General features: G+C 40.1%; 1 protein-coding gene across 2 annotated transcripts in view; it reads left to right on the plus strand.

The window, feature by feature from the left end:
• FBN2 (fibrillin 2) overlaps positions 1-22620 on the plus strand; it is a 222800-nt gene that overhangs the window by 149677 nt on the left and 50503 nt on the right. Inside the window, exons 21-34 of one of the 2 annotated variants that reach the window (XM_086410495.1) lie at positions 1265-1402; positions 1977-2027; positions 2492-2617; positions 5766-5993; positions 6520-6645; positions 10084-10212; positions 10981-11106; positions 13189-13314; positions 13773-13895; positions 14060-14185; positions 14506-14631; positions 15739-15861; positions 18438-18560; positions 20229-20354. In XM_086410495.1, the coding sequence (XP_086266621.1) occupies positions 1265-1402; positions 1977-2027; positions 2492-2617; positions 5766-5993; positions 6520-6645; positions 10084-10212; positions 10981-11106; positions 13189-13314; positions 13773-13895; positions 14060-14185; positions 14506-14631; positions 15739-15861; positions 18438-18560; positions 20229-20354 (1797 nt within the window). Of the gene's footprint in view, positions 1-1264; positions 1403-1976; positions 2028-2491; positions 2618-5765; positions 5994-6519; positions 6646-9917; positions 10213-10980; positions 11107-13188; positions 13315-13772; positions 13896-14059; positions 14186-14505; positions 14632-15738; positions 15862-18437; positions 18561-20228; positions 20355-22620 lie in introns of those variants that run through there. The other variant, XM_086410496.1, reaches the window with a different exon arrangement.

The raw sequence follows: 22620 nt of genomic DNA on the forward strand, positions 1-22620 counted from the left end.
AAGGGATCAGCTACCCACTCCAGTATTCTTGGACTTCTCTGGCTCAGATGGTAAAGAATCCTCCTGTGTTTCTGGTTATATTGTTTTTATTGTAAAACCTTATTGGTCCTTATTATTAAATGAGTTTTAAATAAAATAAATGCTGTAGGAATATGTTTTTACTTTATTGCCTTCCAAGTCTATGACTGCAATATGCTATTAAGCTTTTTGTTCAATCATTTTACACATCACCTGCAGAGAGACCATCTCAGGAGCTTTTCACATGTGGACTCCTAGGCCACACATCCGGAGAATCTGCATTTTGACTCTGCATTTTAGTAAGAGGCTTGGTAATGTTACACACTAGACACTGAGATCCACAGTACTGCGAGGAAATCATCACAAGACTTATTTTACCCAGTTAATATTTGCTATGTCAACTTGGGATTGCTTTTCTCTGCTTCAAAATCTTTTTTTTTTTTTTTTACTATCATTTAAGGAGGAAATTAAATTTGGTGTGGAAACATAATCTAAAAAGTTAGAAGTAGTTGAGTCTGGATGGTAGCGTTACAGGTAGTTTTTTTATTTTCTCTGCTATTTCTTCAAATAGTTTATCATAAATATGTATTACATTTTGAACTAGAGATAAAGCTGTACATACATACCATAGAAATTATATCAAATATATCCATGGTGTGTCTTAATGGTGGTTTTAAAGGTTTTATTTCCTTTTTTATCTTTAAGATTTCTTTTTTCAAATTATTCATCAAATGATTATCTTCAGTTGGAGAAAAACTGGCTTCTCTCTAATAGAAGAACCATTGTATGTGGTTTATTTGGTAGGGACTGCAGATACCTACCAAATTGGGAGAGAAGGAATTGGGAGAGAAGGAGATTATTTGCAGAGTGCCATTGGATAAAATCTTAAATATCAAAGTATTTGCCATAAAGAATAAATCTTACAAGTATTTTTCATATAAGTAATGATCTTATAACAGTCATGGGCTGTTATTTGCAAATCCCAGTATTGAAGTCTTGGGCAGTAGCAGCTGCTCCTAGAATACCCAGATATATAATTGTATTAATTCAAATATCATGTGAAATTTACATGTATGTAATATGCATTTAAATGCATGTACATGTAAATGTGTCTAGGATATAGAAAAGTTTTTAAGATAACAGTTTGGCGTTTTTTAATACTGTCAAATAATGTTTTTGGTGTATAGAACTGAGTTATATTTTCTTCAGAGATGAGAACTCCCCATTGTTTTTTATTCCTTTTCAGACAGCCTGAAAGGGACCTGTTGGCTCAACATCCAGGACAACCGCTGTGAGGTCAACATCAATGGAGCTACTCTGAAATCTGAATGCTGCGCCACGCTTGGGGCCGCCTGGGGGAGCCCCTGTGAGCGGTGTGAGCTAGGTAGGAGCCTGCCCACTAGGATTCTGGGCTTCACATCGGAAAGCTTCCTCCTCAACTAAGCACTGCTTTCTCTATATAGTTCCCTAGTGAGGAAGACCATAAGGTCATTGCCCTCCCTAATATGATATCTTTTCTGGTAAAATGTATTCACTTCTTGAAATATGTTTTGGGTTTATCCTCTTACTATAAGCAGACCTTCTGAATATTTTAGACAAGGAAGGAAGGCAACTAGAATTTAGCTGCTGGATGACTATCAGTATCCTCCAGTATTCTTGTTTGCATGTGTCCCAGTAGAAAATGATCTCTCGTCCCTTTAAGTCTTTGGTTTACTTATGATTCAGTTGACAACGTGAAAAATAAAAGGGAATTGTAGGGAAAATTATGAGAATCTCAATATGGGTCAAAACTAATAGAGTTACCACAGCTTATAGGGCAGCCGGAGTCCTTTGCCTCTAAAACCCGGATTTTGGGTTTTATTTAGTTCAATTTTGATTCCATTATTCTGTTTGTTGCGCTTAGGACAGTTGTATTTTCTTTTCTAATGTGAAAAAAAATGTGTCCTTCATTCTCACAGATACAGCTTGCCCAAGAGGGTTTGCCAGGATAAAAGGTGTTACTTGTGAAGGTGAGTAGGTTCTTAAAAACATTGTGAATCTTTAGGAAAGTATTTAAAATTGACATTCTCTCCCATACTTTGGAGATATTTATCATTCTCAAAAACCCTGGAATTTCGGTAAAAATACTCTTACGCTGTCAACAAATGTTTTAGAATAATACTTTTAGGAAACAGCTTTGAGTTTCCCATTTCTCCTCTTTATGCTGTGGGGTAAATTTTCATCCCTCGCCTTTAAGGCATAGAGCAGCTGGCAAAGAGCTTATCTCGGCTGTGTTTTATGGATGAGCAAGGCTGTGGCAGTTTTCACAGCTGGTACCCAGGGGACCCAGTAGCTTCGTTGTGAAATATATCTGCTTAACTGAGGTAATAATCCATATTATTGCAAAATGAATATGCTATACAGGAAGTAAGATTACACCTGCTTTTTCTATCGGTGACATCTTTATTCCTCTGCTTGCTTCATTTCCCTGCAGACGTTAATGAATGTGAGGTGTTTCCTGGCGTTTGCCCAAATGGACGGTGCGTCAACAGCAAAGGATCTTTTCATTGTGAGTGCCCTGAAGGCCTTACATTGGATGGAACTGGCCGTGTGTGTTTGGGTAAGATTCATGAACCAAGCATACATTTTCTTATTTTGGAGTGGCCTGACCAAATGTATTAGGTTGGTAGCTGGAAAACTTGCTTTAAATGAAGTATTTTGGAGGAACTCACTAGAGAATATTTTTTAAATGGATGAATTTAAATGAAATGGGCTTCCCCAATAGCTCAGTTGGTAAAGAATCTGCCTGCAATGCAGGAGACCTGGATTCAATTCCTGGGTCAGGAAGATTCCCCTGGAGAAGGGAAAGGCTACCCACTCCAGTATTCTGGCCTAGAGAATTCCATGACTACAGTCCACATGACTGAGCGACTTTCACTTTCACTTTTCAATGAAATGGTTTCTGTGTAATACAGAAAATTGGTACTGCTCAAAAATTAATCTCAAAATTCCTCTTCTCCTACTGAAAACTCTGAACCTATTAAATACTTCTATTTATCCCTCTCCCAGCCCCTGGTGTCTATACTTCTGCTTTCTGTCTCTGTGGACTTGACAGCTCTAAGTGCCTCATATGAAAGGAATCATATGATGTTCGTCCTCCTGTGACTAGCTTGTTTCACGTAGTGTGGTGTCTCCAGAGTTCATCGATGTTGTAGCATGTATCAGTATTTCTCTGCTTTCTCAGACTGAGTGGTGTTCCATTGTGTGTAGGTACCACATTTTTTTGGTCTACTTACCTATTGATGGATACTTGGGTGGCATCCACCTTTTGGCTGTTGTGAATAAGGCATCTATGAGCATGGGTGTACAAATACCAATATATTTACAAGTTTCTACTTTCACACACCTGGCCTTCCCAGGTGGCTCCAGTGGTAAAGAATCCATCCGCCAGTGCAAGGGATGAAGGAGATATGGGTTCAATTCTTGGGTCAAGAAAATCCCCTGAGAAGGAAAGGGCGACCCACTCCAGTATTCTTGCCTAGAAAACTCCATGGACAGAGGAGCCTGGTGGGATACAATCCACGGGGTCACAGAGAGTCAGACTGAGTGACTGAGCACACGTGCAGCACACATTCAGTGAGCTACTCACTACTGAGTGACTTCTGTGAGCCTGGTGTATTAAAAAAAAACTTGCATGCACAAAAAAATTTTTAAGTTTTTTAATCAGGTGTTTTAGTCCTGTTTAATCTTTTACACTGAGTCAGTGTAATAAGAGACCTATGTTAAACATAGAAGAAAAAGTGGAGACTCGTATTTGAGGTTAACATTCTGCAGTCCATTGCCGCTATGCTTCTAGACAAGACAGTGGGGAGAGTCATGGCAAAGTCATGTGGCTTCTGTGTGCACACATTGACTGATCTTGTCCCTTCCTTTACCATCTTCAGAGTTTAAACTTTTCTTAATGCTCTATTTTTTAAAAGATTGTAAATAAAGAAGCTCTTTCTATCAACACTGTATTATAGAAATGCCTAGTTGACTTTATTTATCAGTGTCATACTTGACTAAAGTTAAGCTTCATGATTGAAAAAGAAACTTCTAATAATTCTATGTGGTCTCTGAACAATTTTTATTTACCTAAGGAATTTTTCCCCAGTGTGTTATGAAACAATAACTTTTTAGTTTGTAATATAGCTTTACATAGGCTTGTATTTGAAATTCAGTTTGTAGACAAATTGTCATCAATGGTAGTATTACCGTCCCAGATCTTCAAGGTATTTAGGTATTTTAAAATTATAAATTAAATAAGTATTCAAATAATTACATATTTAAAAAGTATTCAAAAAGCTAATAGTAAATATTTTTAAATTATTATATTTGAAGATCTTTAAAGTATTTTTTTAAAAAGATTTTTTAAATTAGTGGTAAGTAAAAAGTTGGTAATATCATACAGTTTAGTTATTATAATAACACAAATTTTAAGTTAATTTTTGACAGCATATTTAAATTTGATACAAAGTATGGCTATAAAATCATATGGAATTGTTTAGAAATATCCAAAGTCCAATAATAAAGAAAAATTATTTTTGGAATTTTAAATTATCTCCAAAGTTTAGAAAAAAGTAAAGTACATTTTGAAGATGACAGAATAATAGTACCAGTATGGCTTAAAACTCAACATTCAAAAACTAAGATCATGGCATCCGGTCCTATCACTTCATAATATATAGATGGGGAAACAATGGAAACAGTGACAGACTATTTTCTTGGGCTCCAGAATCACTGCAGTTGGTAACTGCAGCCATGAAATTAAAAGATGCTCACTCCTTGGAAGAAAAGCTGTGACAAACCTAGACATTATATTAAAAAGCAGAGACATTGCTTTGCCAACAAGGGTCTGTTTAGTCAAAGCTTTGGTTTTTCCAGTAGTCATGTATGGATGTGAGAGTTGCACCATAAAGAGAGCTAAGCGCCAAAGAATCGATGCTTTTGAACTATGGTGTTGGAGAAGATTCTTGAGAGTCCCTTGGACTGCAAGGAGATCCAATGGGTCAATCCTAAAGAGAATCAGTCCTGAATATTATTTGGAAGGACTGATGCTGAAGCTGAAGCTCCAGTACTTTGGCCACCTGATGCGAGGAGCTGACTCATTAGAAAAGGCCCTGGTGCTGGGAACTGTTGAGGGCAGGAGGAGAAGGGGACAACAGAGGATGAGATGGTTGGATGGCATCACCAGCTCAATGGACATGAGTTTGAGCAAGCTCTGGGAGATGGTGAGAGATAGGGAGGCCTGGCATGCTGCAGTCCATGGAGTTGCATAGTCGGATACAACTGAGCTACTGAACAACAGCAACAGTATGATCAAATAACTAATGAAATCAAATTGCCTTCAGTAACTTAATGATGCTATGTATGAATTTATATCATTGATTTTCAGTTATCACTCAGCAAAATAAATTCTTAGTAGTAATATCACTCCAAATGATACCTTTGTAACATTCTATGAGGATGTATTAGATTTTCTTCATCCTAATACCTTGGTTAAATACATTTTGTCACTACTTCAGTTTCGCTACTGTGGCTGTGGATGTTAGATAGTTTCAAGAAGAGACTTGCATAAGCAAATGGGAAATGTTCTGCAAACAAAAGAGACAAACTGCTCTGATAGAATTGATACCAGTCCTGCTAGGGAGGGACTTAGCAGGTGATCGGTATGTGAATCTTCAGTGACTGACAGCTTGACCTCAATCTGTGGTTCCCCCTCCCTGTAGATATCCGCATGGAGCAGTGTTACTTGAAGTGGGATGAGGACGAATGCATCCATCCTGTACCTGGGAAGTTCCGCATGGATGCTTGCTGTTGTGCGGTCGGAGCAGCTTGGGGCACCGAGTGTGAGGAGTGCCCCAAACTTGGCACCAAAGAGTATGAGACCCTGTGCCCCCGGGGGCCTGGCTTTGCTAACAGAGGGGATGTCCTTACTGGGAGGCCGTTTTACAAAGGTAACTGTCAGCAGCGCATGGGTCCCTCCACACTAAAGCTCACCTTCCACGTTCTCTGAGGCTTGATTTTGCTCTAAACGTTTGGTTCCCCACTTTATTTTCTTTGTTAAAATGTACAACCAGCCTATGGCCCAGGAGCATAAATCCCCTTGGTACTGAAGTGAAGACACTGGGACAGCTGATAGCACTTTTCTTACATCCTTCTACTGTACCACTGCTTTTCTCAGCACAGCCTGATGAGATGCAGCCCTGATGTTGCAAAAAGTTCCCTGTGCCCACTAAACGTTACAAAACAAATGGTCAGAAGCAAAGGGATCAGAACACTTCATTACAAATACAAACTCTTGTTTGCAACTGAAACTTTCTGTGTGGCATCAGTGTAATCACTTAAAACTTAACACCACCACCCCCCCCCCATTCTCACTTGAGTACATGAATTTCCATCAAGGTAGGTTCTTCACTTAAAACGATGGACCTCCTCTTTTGTTTCGACCAGCTCTACATTCCGACTCTGTTCTGCTTGTAGATATCAATGAGTGCAAAGCGTTTCCCGGCATGTGCACCTATGGAAAGTGCAGGAATACGATTGGGAGTTTCAAGTGCCGTTGCAATAGTGGCTTTGCCCTGGACATGGAGGAAAGGAACTGCACAGGTAAGACTGTTCTTCTGGTGTATTACGTAAACCCCGGCTCTCTTTCTTCTGCTGTTCTGAAAGTACTGCTCCATGTATACATACATCCCCTCCCTCTGAAGCCTCCCTCCCACCCACCGCCCCATCCCACCTCTCTAGTTCATCACAGAGCACCAAGCTGAGCTCCCTGTGCCGTACAGCAACTTCCCACTAGCTTTTTTCTACACATGACAGTGTATATGTGTCAGTGCTACTCTCTCAATTCGTCCCACCCTCTCCTTTCCCATTTGCTTTGTAGCCTTGTGTACTTTTGAAGGCTGTTCTCCCTTCTTCTGCTGCATATATATATATATGTATACACACACACACACACACACACCACACAGTCCCAGTGTGGTCCTCAGTACCCCTCACCACTCTGCAACTGGAAGGCACATCAGAATTTCTGGAGTGTGTGTGTGTGTGTATAAACTCTTGCAAAACACCTTTGCTAAGTTCAAAACTTACTTCTCTTGGTGCCTATTCTCCTTGATCTCTGGTCAAACCTTGTCCGTGATTTTCGTCTCTCTTTCTTTTCATGCTGTTTCTCTCTTTCAATTGTCCTGTCATGCCTGTGATGTTCCTTTTCTAATCTTCACAGACTCTTCTTGCCTTTGGCATTTTCCAGAGTCCTCTGGTAGCCTCGCAGAGTTGCGTCTGCCACCATGGCTTTTTTGGATGGCCTCTGTCGAGCTGACTCTGAGGTGCTGTCTCTAGCCCTCTGTTTCTCCTGAGTTCCACTCTCAAATTTCTGACTTTCATCTAGACAGTTTATTTTTTCATCTCCCTGTGTCCCACCCCGCTTCCTCTGGCTAGGGTCTTCTTTACATGTACTAATATTATCGTTTCACTCGGGCTTGAAAGCTAAGATGTAATTTTGACCCCTCCTTCTCCCAACAGACAAGTGACAAGGTTTTGTATATTCTTCCATCAAAATGACTGTTTCGTTTCAGGTATTTCTTCTACACTCTTCCTGATGCAGGTCCAGCTCTTCAGGACACAGACTCTGAGCAGAGATGAGCATGCTGGAATCTTATTAGGAATTGATTTTGGGGTCAACGACTTGGGGAGGAAGGGAAAGGAATCCAAAGGGGCCTGAAGGAAAAGTTAGGCTGTGAGGCAGTCCCAGTGTGGTCCTCAGCACCCCCAATGGCGAAGCTCTGCATCTTTCTGGAAGGCACATCAGAATTGTCTTGAATTAGGGCACAGGGGCTTGGTGGTGACGTAGCTGCATGATGAATATTTGGGTACATCCACCCAGAGAAGGCTGTGATTGAGGGGAGTTGAGGTTTCTCCTGAAGGTAGCCCCCACCTCGGGACTTTCTGGCCTCCACAGTCCCACAAGCGGAGGGCAAGGACATGTGAATGCTTCCTTCCTGAAGCAGGATCTGGGCAGCACATCACAGTCTCTCCTACACTGCAGATTCCTCCAGCATCTTTCACCCCCCACCCCGTAACTTCCCCCAGTCAGATCCTTCAGTTTCACACCCACCAGGTTTTTCATGCTAAAAAGCAGGGCTTAGTTTGTGTAACTTTCCACAGAGCAACTTCCATTGACTCAGACCACCCTAGACCTGGATAAGGAAGCTTCTCCAGTTCTGACTGCTCTGTTTTTGGCGTGAAATTAGCCACATCATTTAATGACTCTGAAACTTGCCTTGTTTAAATTGTTCAAGAGAGGTTTATTAACAGCACTGGTGCTGTGAGCTGTAGTGTGAAAGGCCAGCAGGACATGGGTGGCTGCCCTTCTTCATAGCGCAGAAGGCCCATCTACTGCTCCCCACGTTGTCGCCATAGTCACCATACCTGTCTTGCCTATACTTGCATTCATCATCAGCCTCTCTGTAACTCACTGTTCTCTGAAGTGCATTAATTTTCTTTACCTAGGCATTTTATCTCTTGACTTTCTATTTGTTCTACACCTTTAAAGTTAGAATTTCTGTGCAAACCTTCCAGGATCAATTAAAAAATCACCTCCTTCAGAATAGTAATTATTAACAGAGAATAGCTTATTATATATACAGCACTCTTTCTATAAGATAAAGAAATGTTGATTCACTTACTCCTATGAGACAGGGTCTAATACACACCCCATTTTACAGATAACAAACTAAGGCACAGAGAAATTAAATGATTTTCCCAAGACCCTACACTCAGAAAATGACAATAGTGGGATTTGTGTCCAGCTCTCTGGTTCCAGAGTTCAAAATCTGCACTGTGCAGCTCCCACCACATCACAGCAGCCAGAATTTGTCCCTCCTCTGCCATTGAACTTGTTCTGTGTTTTCATATGGTTCTCATTACCAGTTCCTAGATACTGATAGATAAAAAATAAGGTAATTAGCATACACATTATTTACCTGCTTAATTGAATCAATTGATTTTGTTAAGACTTTCGTTCAAAAGCAGGTGTCTGGATTTTCAATATATATGTCCTGAAATTGGGAAAATCAATAGAGAAAAACCAAAAGCCAGGGGAAAGCTGGGACTGAGACCACCCTCTGCCCAAGGAAACATGTGCAAATTAGCTATTTATAAATCCTGTGAGAGAAAAACTTAAAAATTAAAATTCACCAAAATAAACATATGCTGGCAATAACATTTTCCCCCCACTGTGACAAAAATGGTTAAACAAGTCATATTTTCTTAATCACATTTTATAGATATGACTACTCTGTTGAAAATCTTGATTTTAGGAATGGGAGATTTCTCACAGAATCCTCTTTTTGAGAACACGTGCTACTATTAAAGATTCTTATTCACCATACTGTATAAAAAATGACAAACCCAAAAGCCCATCGTTGTCCTTTGTTTTCGATGTTAAAAATCAGATCAGTAGGCTCTTCCATCTGAATATGACACAAAAGCACAGTTGGAGCATGTTCCGTGACCCCGCCATGAATGTGTGTTCTCTGGCTCAGGGCTCAGTAGTTGCGTCCACCTCTGAGCTGTCCCTGGGCCAGCCCCGCACCCCTGCTCAGAGGCAGCAGCCCCCACAGGCCCCCACAGGGGTGGACACGGCTAGTGCCTCAGAACTAACATGGCCCTTGGGTTGTGCACGAGACTCCGTCTATGTGGCCACTGCTTCCTCGTTTGCCACCCGCCTTGTTCCTCTCATAGCACAGTTGCCTGTTTCATCCTTCTGTTACCATTTCGAAACCATAAAGAGAAATCCACAATTTCAGAGTTCTTAAAGGCCAAAAGCCCCTGCCCGTTGGCTGTGACAGTTTTGGCAGTTGGGGAAAGGAATGTGCCTGCAGCCCTGTCCCCATCTAGGGGATCTCCTGAAAACACATCCTCCTCCTCCTGCTCACCCGATTGCTCCAGCACCTTCACTTAGAAGGCCACATCTCTCTGTTCCTTAACACTGTCTCCTCTCACTCTGGTTTTTTTGAATTTCTTTTAAACCCTGTGGATTAGACATTGACGAGTGCAGGATTTCTCCTGACCTCTGTGGGAGCGGCATCTGTGTCAACACGCCGGGCAGCTTTGAGTGCGAGTGCTTCGAAGGCTACGAAAGCGGGTTCATGATGATGAAGAACTGCATGGGTAAGCCGCTCAGGTTTGGAAACAGGTCCAGCACAGACTCGTTAGCATGACCTTGGCTTGTGTCAGAGCTGTTAACAGGGTGCTTGGCAAGGAGCTGTGGCGAGAGAGCACAGATCTAAATGTCAGACAGGAAATCTGCTCGTCTCTAACTCTTAGGGAGCCCCAGCCTCTTTGCGCCTTAATGGCAGTGAGATATTGAGACTGAGTTCTGTTTATTTATAGAATCTGAAATCACCACAGACTAACTACTGAGCAGGGATTCACTTAAAATGTATGGCATTGAATGTTGACCCCCAAATTTATTTATTGTTATGAGAATCCCATGTTCTTTTCCTGACATTACACAAGCTCTTGGCATCGCCCACCTTTTAGCCCACTGTTTCATTTTTAGCAACTTTTAGGTCTCACCTCATGGGATTTACGAAGTGATCAGTCTAAGATTTTTCTATCACCTTGATTGGAGATAGAGACATATGATGTCTGGAGTTTAGACTGATGGAAAGCAAGCACTGTTTATTTTTACCTCTTGTGAGGCTGGTCATTTCATACAAGTAAATGCCTTGAGAGCTCACTGTCTTTCAAAAGAGAATGTGATACTTAAATCTACTAATCATAGAGAAAGGGAGGAGAACCTGATCCCATCTTGTATTAACCCAGCTCCTACGTTTGAATCACCATGACTCAGATAATGAATCTTTCTCCCAGTCTGTGTCCGTGAACAGTTTTTCCGCAGAGTTCTTTAATGGCTCTCACGTTTTTACCTTTCAGACATTGACGAATGTGAACGTAACCCTCTCCTTTGTAGGGGTGGCACCTGTGTGAACACTGAGGGCAGCTTTCAGTGTGACTGCCCACTGGGACACGAGCTGTCACCATCACGTGAGGACTGTGTGGGTAAGTCTGTCTCCTCAGCACATAGACCCTCCCAGTTCAACCTGTAAAGATCATAAGGATCAGAGGCTTTTCTAGTGAACTTGTTTGGGGCATGTGAAATCTAGCTGATTAAAATTTGGGAGTTCAGAGTCCACACATCTGGAGACAGGCTGTGTGTCTTTAGAGAATGCTTTGGTGACACTCTCAAATGAGTGGCATTACCCCTGTTCCCCTCTTTTTTGTTACAAGCATTCTGGAAGGGACCCTGCCCTGTGTCAGGCCTTGGAGTTCCCTCCTCCGGGTCGCAGGGGTGGAACGGCAGCCTCTGTTGGAGGGGCTGCTCCCTGATGGTTCATCTGTGCACAGAATTCTGTGCACAGAATCCACCCTATGCCCTGTGTCTGCCATCACAGGGTCTGCTCACCTGGGTGTGAGCACATGCGCTCCCTCCGGCCGCTCCTCACAGAAGCCCTGAGGCTTTCCTGGCCCTGGGCTCAGCAGGTGCGATAAGAGAAGACCACCGCTAAGTCCTGAAGCATTCCACAGGCTTTAAAACTTTACTTTAGCCAGGAAACGTTTTCTTCACAGGAAATCTTTCTCAAAGGTGTAAGCAAATAAAACAGTTTAAAATAAAACAGATCCCGCACTCCCAAATAAAAGCATTTGAACACATCCCGGGCTACACGTGTCTATTTATAACCCATATTTATATCACTGGGCTAATGATTAGGTGAATCTTAAATCATAGACCAGACATTTTATTTACTTTTAAACTTTTAATGTTTTTACTGAAGGAGTCTTTAAATTTTATAGAGCTTTACAATTTTTAAAAGTTTTGCATATGCGCTTTCATATAATCCCATAACTCTTTTTTTAACCGCACCCCTATTTTGTCCCTCCCCTCTTTTTTCTCCCTACTGCTAACTACTAGCGTGTTCCCTGTATCTATGAGTCTGCTTCATTTTTCAAAGTTATTATAAAAAGGTGAATTTAAAGGTTTTAAATATTTTAAATTCCACATTAATAATAGTACAAAAAGGTATTTCACACAGATAATTACAGAATATTTATTCATATTTGTGATACTAGTGACTCAGATCTGTTTCTTAGTTTAGAAGTTTATTTTGCTAATTAATTTTCATATTTTTATGAATTTTTTATGACTGGATTTTATAGCTGAAAAAGTTTCCCTCAATGTTATAATGCACATTATAAGATGTGTATTTTTGCATGTTCAATAAAATATTTCATGACTATGAACATAAATCACATCATCCTCGTGATCTTGAGAATTGAAAGTGAATTTCTTATTATATCTGATTTTTTTCCTAGATCATGTTTGACAAGTAACTTGTGTAAGGAATGTCTCTCTACCATTTTCTTGCTCTTCTATTTTTGCATTATTAGTACTAGTTTCTTCCACAGATCTTTTCAAGAGTTTTTTTTTTTTAAGATATCTGCCCATCTTGTAATAGCTTATTTAAAAGCAGTCAATATAATCTATAATCCAACTGTCCAGGCTCATTAAACACAGTGCCACGAAAACTTGAACAATGAGGGCCCTGTTTCCAGCCCCTCTGTTTTGTGGAACCAGCCATCTTCCTTCCGGAACCCTCATGTTATTTAGACAAGTGACCATCCTGTTAGGACCAGCTGAGCATGCAAATTCATATATTAAGTATCACCCAGCTTTATTTCTGGCATGTGCTAAGTGGATGGGGTCTAATGTGGTACTCACTAGCCACATGTGGCTATTTAAATTTGACTGAAATTAAATAACATTAAAAATTCAGTTCCTTAGTCATACTCTTTATGTTTCAAGCACTCAGTAACAGCTGCACATGGCGCAGCATGGATGTGAAACAGTTCCATTAACATAGAAACTTCCACCGGACAGCGCTGTTACAGATAGAACTAAGAAAAATAGAGATTGCAGCATTTTCTTTGAATTCCCCCAGGAGATCACCTCTCTTCCCCCTGAAGTATTGATAAATAAAACCCTTTGGATAATGATAAAGCCCATTGCTCCAATGCAGCATAATCTTGATAGTTTAAAATGACGTTGTGATTTCACAAATGTTAATTCTGTGTATCTTTTTATAGATATTAATGAGTGCTCTCTGAGTGACAATTTATGTAGAAATGGGAAATGCGTAAACATGATTGGAACTTATCAGTGCTCCTGCAATCCTGGGTACCAGGCCACGCCAGATCGGCAGGGCTGTACAGGTAAGGAGGCCAAGCGGGTCTGGAACTTGTATTTCTCAAGTCAGCCTAAGAGTGCTTCTGGTACTGAATATATAATGACGTCAATGGGAGTCCTTTGTCCTAAAAGTGAATCTAAGTATGGGGGCAGATCTCTAAAATGCCATGGTTTGGTGGTTTTGCAGAGGAACCTCTGCTTTTAGCCTAGAAAATGTCCTATATCTCTGTCTCTATATATTTCATCTTATATTGTGTTTCTGAGTTCTTTAGTCGTAGGTTACTAGAGCTAAATACATGTCAAATGAAACACTGTCTAAAGGAAATGAACTAAGAAAGACTCATGGTGCAGTGATGAATCAGCATGAATGGTGGGGAGAAAAATCCAAAACTAAGCTTTATCTGTTTAAAAAGAAAAACTCTCTTTAAAAAAAAGGGGGCAGAGAGTAGCTCTGACAAGTAACGTGGTGGTAATGTTTTCACAGATATTGATGAGTGCATGATAATGAATGGAGGCTGTGACACGCAGTGCACTAATGCAGAAGGAAGCTATGAATGTAGCTGCAGTGAAGGGTATGCCCTGATGCCCGATGGGAGGTCATGTGCAGGTACGGGAAGGAAAATCCACGGACTGTGTGTGCATGTGTGTGTCTGGTTAATTTTATCTTTCGAATCTGGCTCCAGATATTTTGAGCGGAACTGGATGGAAAAGATACGTGAGCTTAATAAAAGCCGTTCTTGTTTTCATTTGATGTTGATTTTGTGCCATCAGATATTGATGAATGTGAAAATAATCCTGATATCTGTGATGGTGGGCAGTGTACCAACATTCCTGGAGAGTACCGTTGTCTGTGTTATGATGGCTTCATGGCTTCCATGGACATGAAAACGTGCATTGGTGGGTATCATGTGAGCAGGATAAATATTTATGTACAGTATGCGCACACACATATATACATATAAGAAGAAGAGGCTTTTTTGGTTATTTTTAAAATTCAAACCATTGGATTAGAAGGTGTAAAAGTGGAAAAGGAAGAATTGTTTGAAAGAAAAGTCTTAAAGACAGAATATTTATCTGCAGTACTGGGTCCTGCAGATATTAGACACTATACTTGAAATTTTGTTTGTATATCTCAATATTATTCTATTCATTTTTTTAAATAGCTTTTTAATCTATAGAATGAATAAATATTAACCACGGTATTGAAAATTCTCTAGACGTGAATGAGTGTGACTTAAATTCCAACATCTGCATGTTCGGGGAATGTGAGAACACCAAGGGATCCTTCATTTGCCACTGTCAGCTGGGGTATTCAGTGAAGAAAGGGACCACAGGATGCACAGGTAGGTGTCAAGCTTGTATGCCCTGTGTTTCAGCTTCTTGCCTTTCAGAGGTTAACCTGCAAAATCGTTTGTTCCCTGCAATGTCTTGTACTTTCACCCACACCAGGCTGTAGCAGTAATGTGATGAGAAACTGGCCCAGAGCACGTGTGATGTGTTTAGTTCTTCTCTGTGGTAGATAAGCATGATCTGAGCCACCGAGCCACAGACCTCGCTGTGAACAGGCTTGGACCCAGAGCGGGAGGATGGGCGTAGAATGTGGCCCCCGTGGTTCTCATGTGCTCTTGGGGCAGCATTCACTTGCTTAATAAACCTGCTGCCCCATCAGGAGATATACGTAAAGAAGGAGCACCAAAAGACCCGGGGGAATCTCAGTTGTTGCTAGGTTTCGAAGTGCTTTTAAACCAACAGAAATTAATCTAAACTTTATATTTAGACTCTTTTTCTTCCTTTCTTTCCCTCATCTTTTTCTTTTCTTCTTTTCTCCCCTCTTTCCATTTGCTTTTACCTTCTTTTCTCCCTACCCAAATTTACTCTTTTTGCCTTTGTTCTTGGTTAATCCCACCCACTTTATCTCTTATTCTGTCTCTCTACTAAATAATTTCAGCCTTTTAAAAGAGGGGATGGGGGTTGAAGTCCCAAGGTCAGTTCTTTGGACCAGATGTCCATCGCTGCTTAAGGTTCTTGTAGGGGTATTTTGCTCAAGCCAAGTGGTAAGTGACTTAGACTGTAGCCCAGACCTTCCTTAAGCCTGCACCTCCAAGAAACAGCAAGTAAGGAAAGAGCTGTGCGTGTTCATATATGTATATGTGTACACACACAACATATGCAAGGTACTATATACATACACTGATAAGCATCTGGTCTTTTTCCAGGTAACATTTCCAGGGAATATTTTTGTATATTGTGGCTGGCAATTTCTTTCAGGGAATTGTTTGACTTGGATCATGCACTTCCAGATTCTGTTGGAGTCTATAAACATATTAAAAATTAATGAGGTTAACATTTTCTCTGTGTTTGCTTTAAAATTTTGCCTGTACAGATATATCTTGAAAGTAGAATTAATTAGGTTGTCTCTTATCTCCTCCATATTCACTATGGTTTCTCAGATGTGGATGAGTGTGAAATTGGTGCCCACAACTGTGACATGCATGCCTCGTGTCTAAATGTCCCAGGAAGCTTCAAATGTAGCTGCAGAGAAGGCTGGGTTGGAAATGGCATCAAATGTATTGGTGAGTAGTTTGCAAATGTAAATAAGCTTTGCTAAGACACAAAATTCCTAGAGGCTGTTCTTTGCACAGTTGTTAACCCACATACTTGAATAGGAACATGCCTCTTATTTTCATTTATTCTCTTGGAAAATCAAAGGCTGTATTTCATTGCAAGATAATTCCTGTCCAAGAAGTTTCCTTTAACCTTGGTATAAGTGGTCAAATTATAACAATATGCCTTGGCATCTGCATTTTAATGTGTTGTTGTTCAGTAAGTTATTTGATGTGCTGCCAGAAATCTAAACAGCTGTAGGATGAAAAATGACTCATGTTTTTTCAGTCTTTTCCTAGGGTAATCATAAGATATAAAACCCAGTGAAATAAATGAAGGGAATGTAAAGGTTTTTTTGTTTTTTTGGTTTTTTATTTTCAGATAACCTAAGTCTGTAATAACTGATTGATAGCAAGCTTCTTAATAGAAAGTAGAATTTTCTTCCAGGGAAACCTAAATGTTTTGGATTCCAAGAGGCCAGATTAGAAGGAGAATGGGAAGACAGTTGCCATCCTCCAAGTTTTATGGTTCTTGACCAGAGGCTAGGAAGTCCTTTATAGCCGTGAGGCAGGGACCTGGATTTTACTCTTGTATCATTCATAGTGCTGCTTGGTATGCTCCGTGTTTTACATGCCTTAACAATAAAGTGTGTTCCAACATATAAAAATTATCCAGCTCAATTCAAAATACCAATTAAAGCAGGTGAAACTGGCCTCCCCACAATTCCTCATTTTAATGAGTTTTAACTCTATAAGTTAAAAACTTATAACTTTATAACTTTAAGTTATAAAACTCTATAAGTTTTAACTCTATAAGCCTGCGGATAGGATTAGGTGATAGTTTTAAGATCTCTTATTAAAAACAAATTAGTTTATTTGAATGTACTTTCTTACCCACTCAGTTGTTTTATACTTGTCAAACGTTTGTAGCTGACTAGAATTTGAATTATCATAGTTTCTAAATAACTTTGCTAAGGAACATTCCATCATGGCATCAGTAAGTCCACTAGCTCCCTACCCTAGCCTGGACATCTTTTTATCATTAATCCAATGACTTTTCAGCCATATCCCCATTCCCATTATTCTACCAATGACTTTTCAGCCATATCCCCATTCCCATTATTCTAGTACTATTTGTTTACTGTTTTTCTCCTTTAGCCTCATTTTTTTGTGCTTCTTGTCCATCTGTCACTTTGGCCAACTATTGGAAAATAGGCTGCCTTCAATACAAGAGGTTTAACCACGTCCAGGCAGCAGATCTGTCTGCTTCTTTCCAGCTCCATCCCCCTGCTCTTGCAGCTGTTCTCCCTCTCAGTCTCCCCAGCCGCCTCCTCTCTGTTAGTTGCTAAAAGACCTCCTCAGGTGTTTGTTCCCTCCCTCTCTGGTCCTCCTGCAATCCATTCTCCACATAGCAGCCAGACCAATTTTTTAAACCATGGGTCTGATTTCTTCAAAATTGTCATTTTAGCCCATTGAATTCAGGATAAAATACAGCTTCCTTCACATGGTTTAGAAGACCTTGTGTCTCTCCTGCTTCACCTTCCATTATCCTGCGTCTCCTACATTGTGCCTTATCACTCTGACCTCCTTTAATTATTGTCACACCAAGCGCTTTTCCTTCTCAGTGTCTTTATATATGCTGTTCCCTCTGCAGGGAAGACCCATCCCTACTTCTCTTTAGCAGGTCAACTCTTGCTCGTCCTTCAGGTTCAAAGTTAACTAAAAATAGTTTGTCAGTGGGACCTTCCTAATTCCTGCATTCCAAATTAGACTCCTTTTCTTATTTCCTCGTATTTCTTCATGGTACGTGTATAACAGTGTTTAATTTAATTTTCTGTGTTTATAATGTGTCTTTTCCATTAGACTAGGGGCTCCACGAGCTTCCCTGGCATCTCAGTCTGTAAAGAATCTGCCCACCAATTCAACAGACCCAAGAGATGTGGATTCCATCCCTGGGTCGGGAAGATCCCCTGGAGGAGGAAATGGCAGCCCACTCCAGTATCCTTGCCAGGAAAATTCCATGGAGAGAGGAGCCTGGCAGGCTACAGTCCATGGGGTCACAAAGAAGTCAGACACAACTTAGTGACTAAACCAGGGGCTCTGTGAGGTCAAGAATCATATCTTGGTTTCCGCATCTATAAAATGAACTTGAAAATTTTAATGGTAATTGTCCTGCTCTGAAGTTCAATATTATCTTGAAAATTACCCACATTTTTAGCGATAAAGTATCCAATGATAAAATTCACCCTAAGTAGAAATCAGAAGGAAATCTAGCCCTGGTTTTCTTTTAAACATTATAATTCTAGTTGATTAGATAGCTCAAAAAACACTTGAACTAATTATTTTGGCCCATAATTGTAGCGTGAACATTTTGGATCATAGATCGGAGGTCTTAGAAGATTAGAACTTTTGACTTTACCAATCAAATAAAACATATTCCATTTGGCCACTTTACATTTAAATTAAGATAAATGAAAATCTTTCTGGGTGTTGAAATATTCCATCTTCATTTCTGAACTTTGCTGCTATGTTCTCTTGACATGCAGATCTGGACGAGTGTTCTAATGGAACCCACCAGTGCAGCATAAATGCTCAGTGTGTTAATACCCCAGGCTCCTACCGATGTGCCTGCTCTGAAGGGTTCACTGGAGATGGATTTACCTGCTCAGGTGGGTGAGGTCCTGATTTTCACAGCGCACTGCGTATGTTTTTGTCATTGGAAGAAAACTGTAGTTAAAGGAGGTTGAAATTACCTCTGTTTTTACACTTGACTTGAAGTGAATGTGTATTTTTGCTTACATTAAACACAAAAACTGGGAAATTTTTAAAAATAATGGCATTTATTACTATTATGTGGTCTTAATGACTGTCATTTCATTTTATTCATTAATTAACACGATGGCCAAAAACAGGTTCTGATTCCGACCACCTGGATTCAGACCTTGCCGATGCTGCTTACTGGCTGTGGAGCCTTAAGCAAGTTACTTAGCCTGTGTGTCCTTAATTTGTCCATTTTGGAATGGACATGGTGACAGTAATGATAATAATACTGTTTCCCCCCTTTTTTTTATATCACCGAATGGACAACATATGGGAAAACTATTCAGCTTCTTAAAATCTGTGATCTACCCAATCACGGTTATTTATTGTGTTTATAAAAATCTCAGTTTATCATATGGTTTTGAAAGGATTACATGGAATGATATAAGTAAAGAGCTTAGAAACATGCATCATAAGAGCTCAATAAATGTGACTAAATTCATACTACATTCTTGGAGGATAAAACATCCATTCATTATACTCATGTAAAAGGCTAGAATCATCTTGCTGGACATAAAGAACAATACTTTTCAGCTTGAAAGATAGGTGTGTCTCAGTTTAATGTACATACATTTAACCCCAAATTAAAAGATAATTTTTTGTTATTAACGACGTCAAGAACTCAGACTTAAAATTCTCTAATGCCTCTTTAAGAAAATATGTATATTCAGTTGTAAAGCTTTCTTACTTTTAAACCTCGGGTGCTGCGTCTTGCTCAGCATGTCTGTGCTCTGTGCTGTGAAGACAAGGGCCTGGCCTTGGAGTCAGACACGGCTGGACTCAGACCCTGGCTCAACTGCACGTTAGCTCACTGTGCCTCCCACGGCTCAGTCGGCTACTCTTAGCCTCGGGCCCTTCCTCTTCTAAACCTCACAGGGTTGGTGAACTAAATGAAAACATGCATGTCAGGTAACTAGCACACTCCGTGGCAAGTGTTAGGCCCTCAATAAACATTGGTTTCTGCCCTTAACCCCTTTGTCTTTAAGATCTATAAATAATGCTCATTTGTGTAATTAAAATAAGAATGAGATTCTTCTTTGTGTAATTAAAATTTAATGAGATTGTAATGGCATGTAAGAAACTTCCCTCATTTCCATAGAGTGTCCCTGCTTTACTTAAAAATGCTTGAATTAATGAAAGAAAGAGTTGTTCATTTTAACTCTAATGTTTTCAAATGAATTAATGCCATTTTAAGGTTAATTCCACCATTCTTGGCTATCTCTAAATGATGTTGCTATAGCACTGATGCATCAAATTAGCCTTAAAGAGAACTGAGACAGATGGGAGAAAGATCTTATACCTCATTCCTCCTGTTTATCGTGATGGAATTGCATGTTATAGATTAAACAGCTTTATTGTCAAGTGGTATACCTTTATTTAGGTGTGTATGGATAATTGTTTGATATTAATGAACACTAACTCAGGCCAGTGAGATTGGTTTAGTTATGGAACAGAGAAAAAAAAAATGTGTCAGGAGATTTGGAACTTAATAGAGATGTAATTTGCTCCTTCAACAGATGTTGATGAGTGTGCAGAAAACATAAATCTCTGTGAGAACGGACAGTGCCTCAACGTCCCAGGCGCGTATCGCTGCGAGTGTGAGATGGGCTTTACGCCAGCCTCAGACAGCAGGTCCTGCCAAGGTGGGTCACCAGGATTCCAACTCATTTCCAAGTTGGATCAACTGCAACAAATGAAACCACAAAAAGGGCTGGAACGGGCTCCACCTGGAAGCAGAATACACAGCACATGCTGCACATATAAAAGTCATTTGTTTAAGCATGGATTATTTTGCCGAATGAATAATGATGAAGGCGGCTTTCATCTCTTATGAAGTTTTCCTGGCCAAGAGCCAATAGTTGGAACTTTGGCTTATTCAATTTTTTTTAAACTATTTCTCTTTTTTTTTTAACTTTTTCTTTTGTTTTTAATCACTAAATGAATGACATGTGGATAAACTGTTCAGCTTTTAAAATATGATACGTTATGTACCTCAGTCACTGCTATGTAATGTGTTTGTCAAAATCTAGGTAGCTCATTTTTGGCGTTACCTTCTTACCTGAGTCGGCTATCTGCATGTCTGGGACTGGAGGTCCTCTTCAGGGACTCCTCAAGAACTGCACCTTTTGCTGAATAGTCATGTCTCCTTCCTCTTTAAGTTATGACATCACCCCCTTTCCTGGAAATGGGACTTTGTAACTAGTGTGATATCTTTCCAAGTAAAAGAAGTTGAATTTTCTTTTACATTAGAGACTCAATTCACATTGCATCGAGTTTGGGTCATCATTGTGTTCTTAAGAGTACATTAAAATGTAAATAAAGGAAAGGACTGAAAATGATTCATATGCCATAAGGTTTTTAACAAAATTAGTGATTCATAAAAAACCTTAAAAAAATAACTCAGGCTGGCTGCTAGGCAAAGATTTTTAAATGAAACCAGATTATAGGCTTTCCCTACGTGAGTATCTAGTCAAATGAACAGAAATAGTAAATGCCAGCTTACACACACACACACACACACACGCATACACTTCACCAACTAAACGAAAATTATACAATCTGGGGCAGCTTGAACTAGACCCTGACTCTGCCCCACCACCAGCGTATCACTGAAGAGAAAAAGTGTGTGTAAAAGATCATGAAATTTTCCATAAATATCTACCAATTTGGATTGAATCAGAACAAGAGAATGAGTAGTAGGCTCTAGGAAAATAGTAGAAACTGAAAGCATTTGTGCTTCTACTTTGACCTGCTATGTTGAGCAGAATCTAAAGCATTTTATACAGAGCAGCTGTAGAATGAACTTTATTTTTTTCTCAGTCCTGCTTCTTTCTAAGCATTGAAGCCAGTTAGTAGAAACTGTGAGTCAATATGGTCATGAAATTACATGATTTATTATGCACGTCAGCTAGACAAGAATTGGTGGGAAAAGGAACAAGTTACCAGGATCCAGACACTTTTGCCAACATAAAATTTCAAAATGAATCCTTTATACTTAAGACAACATTTGCCCTCATAGTTCTATTCCATTATCTGGGGCCTAGGCCCTTCTAAAACTTTTCCCAGAACCTTCCCCAGGGTGATACTAAATAGTTTCTCTTTACTGTACTTCCTTCCTGTGTTGGCTTTCCCAAAATATGTCATTTCCATGTAGAGAAATCCCAATTGCCAGGGCATCTGAGAGTGGCACACACATAGCTTACCCTCTGCTCCATTTAGATAGGTGTCAACTTTTGAGATCCCCAAAATGTAATTCTGTGATTCTGCCTGTTTCTCCTTTGTTTTGTTGTTTCTTTTTCTATGAGATCTGGCACATCTAGACAGTTTATCCTGAGCTACTACGTTAGTTTCTTGACATTTTTCCATCTTACTATAAATGTATGCCCCTCTGAATTAATCCTCTGATCAACATTGGTCCACTCAGCATCTACCTCTAATTTCTATAGAGTTTAAATGTTTGCTAGAGTTGGCCATTTCTCAGTATTCTTCACCGAAATGGAAGCGTACAAAACCTGCAGGAACCTCCTCAGGGACAGGTTAGGACTCCCATCACATGGAGTGAACCCAGAGACAGAACATTTCTTATGATGTCGGAAGAGAGATCAGGGGTCAGGTTCATCAACAAAAAGCACACAGAGCCCAGCAGAGGTCTTCCCATCTGTGTTTCTCATCTTCCCCCACCTTATGAAACTCTGGGCCACAGAGCAGAAGAAGCTTTAGTGAAACCCATACCCCAAGCTATCTTCCAAAGAAATCCGAAGATGAAAAAAGAAGGGAGGATGTCAAGAAGTTCCATCTAAACTGTATGGGAGTACAGTTGACACTTGAATCATGTGGGGGCTAGTGACGCCTACCCTCAGCTCAGTGGGCAGTCCGTGTACAACTTATAGTCGGCCATCAGTGTTCTGC

This window comes from Bos grunniens, chromosome 7, assembly GCF_055505025.1.
Source record: "Bos grunniens cultivar Pamir isolate PY7600 chromosome 7, Bosgru_T2T1.0, whole genome shotgun sequence".
In the NCBI taxonomy this organism is placed as follows: domain Eukaryota; kingdom Metazoa; phylum Chordata; class Mammalia; order Artiodactyla; family Bovidae; genus Bos; species Bos grunniens.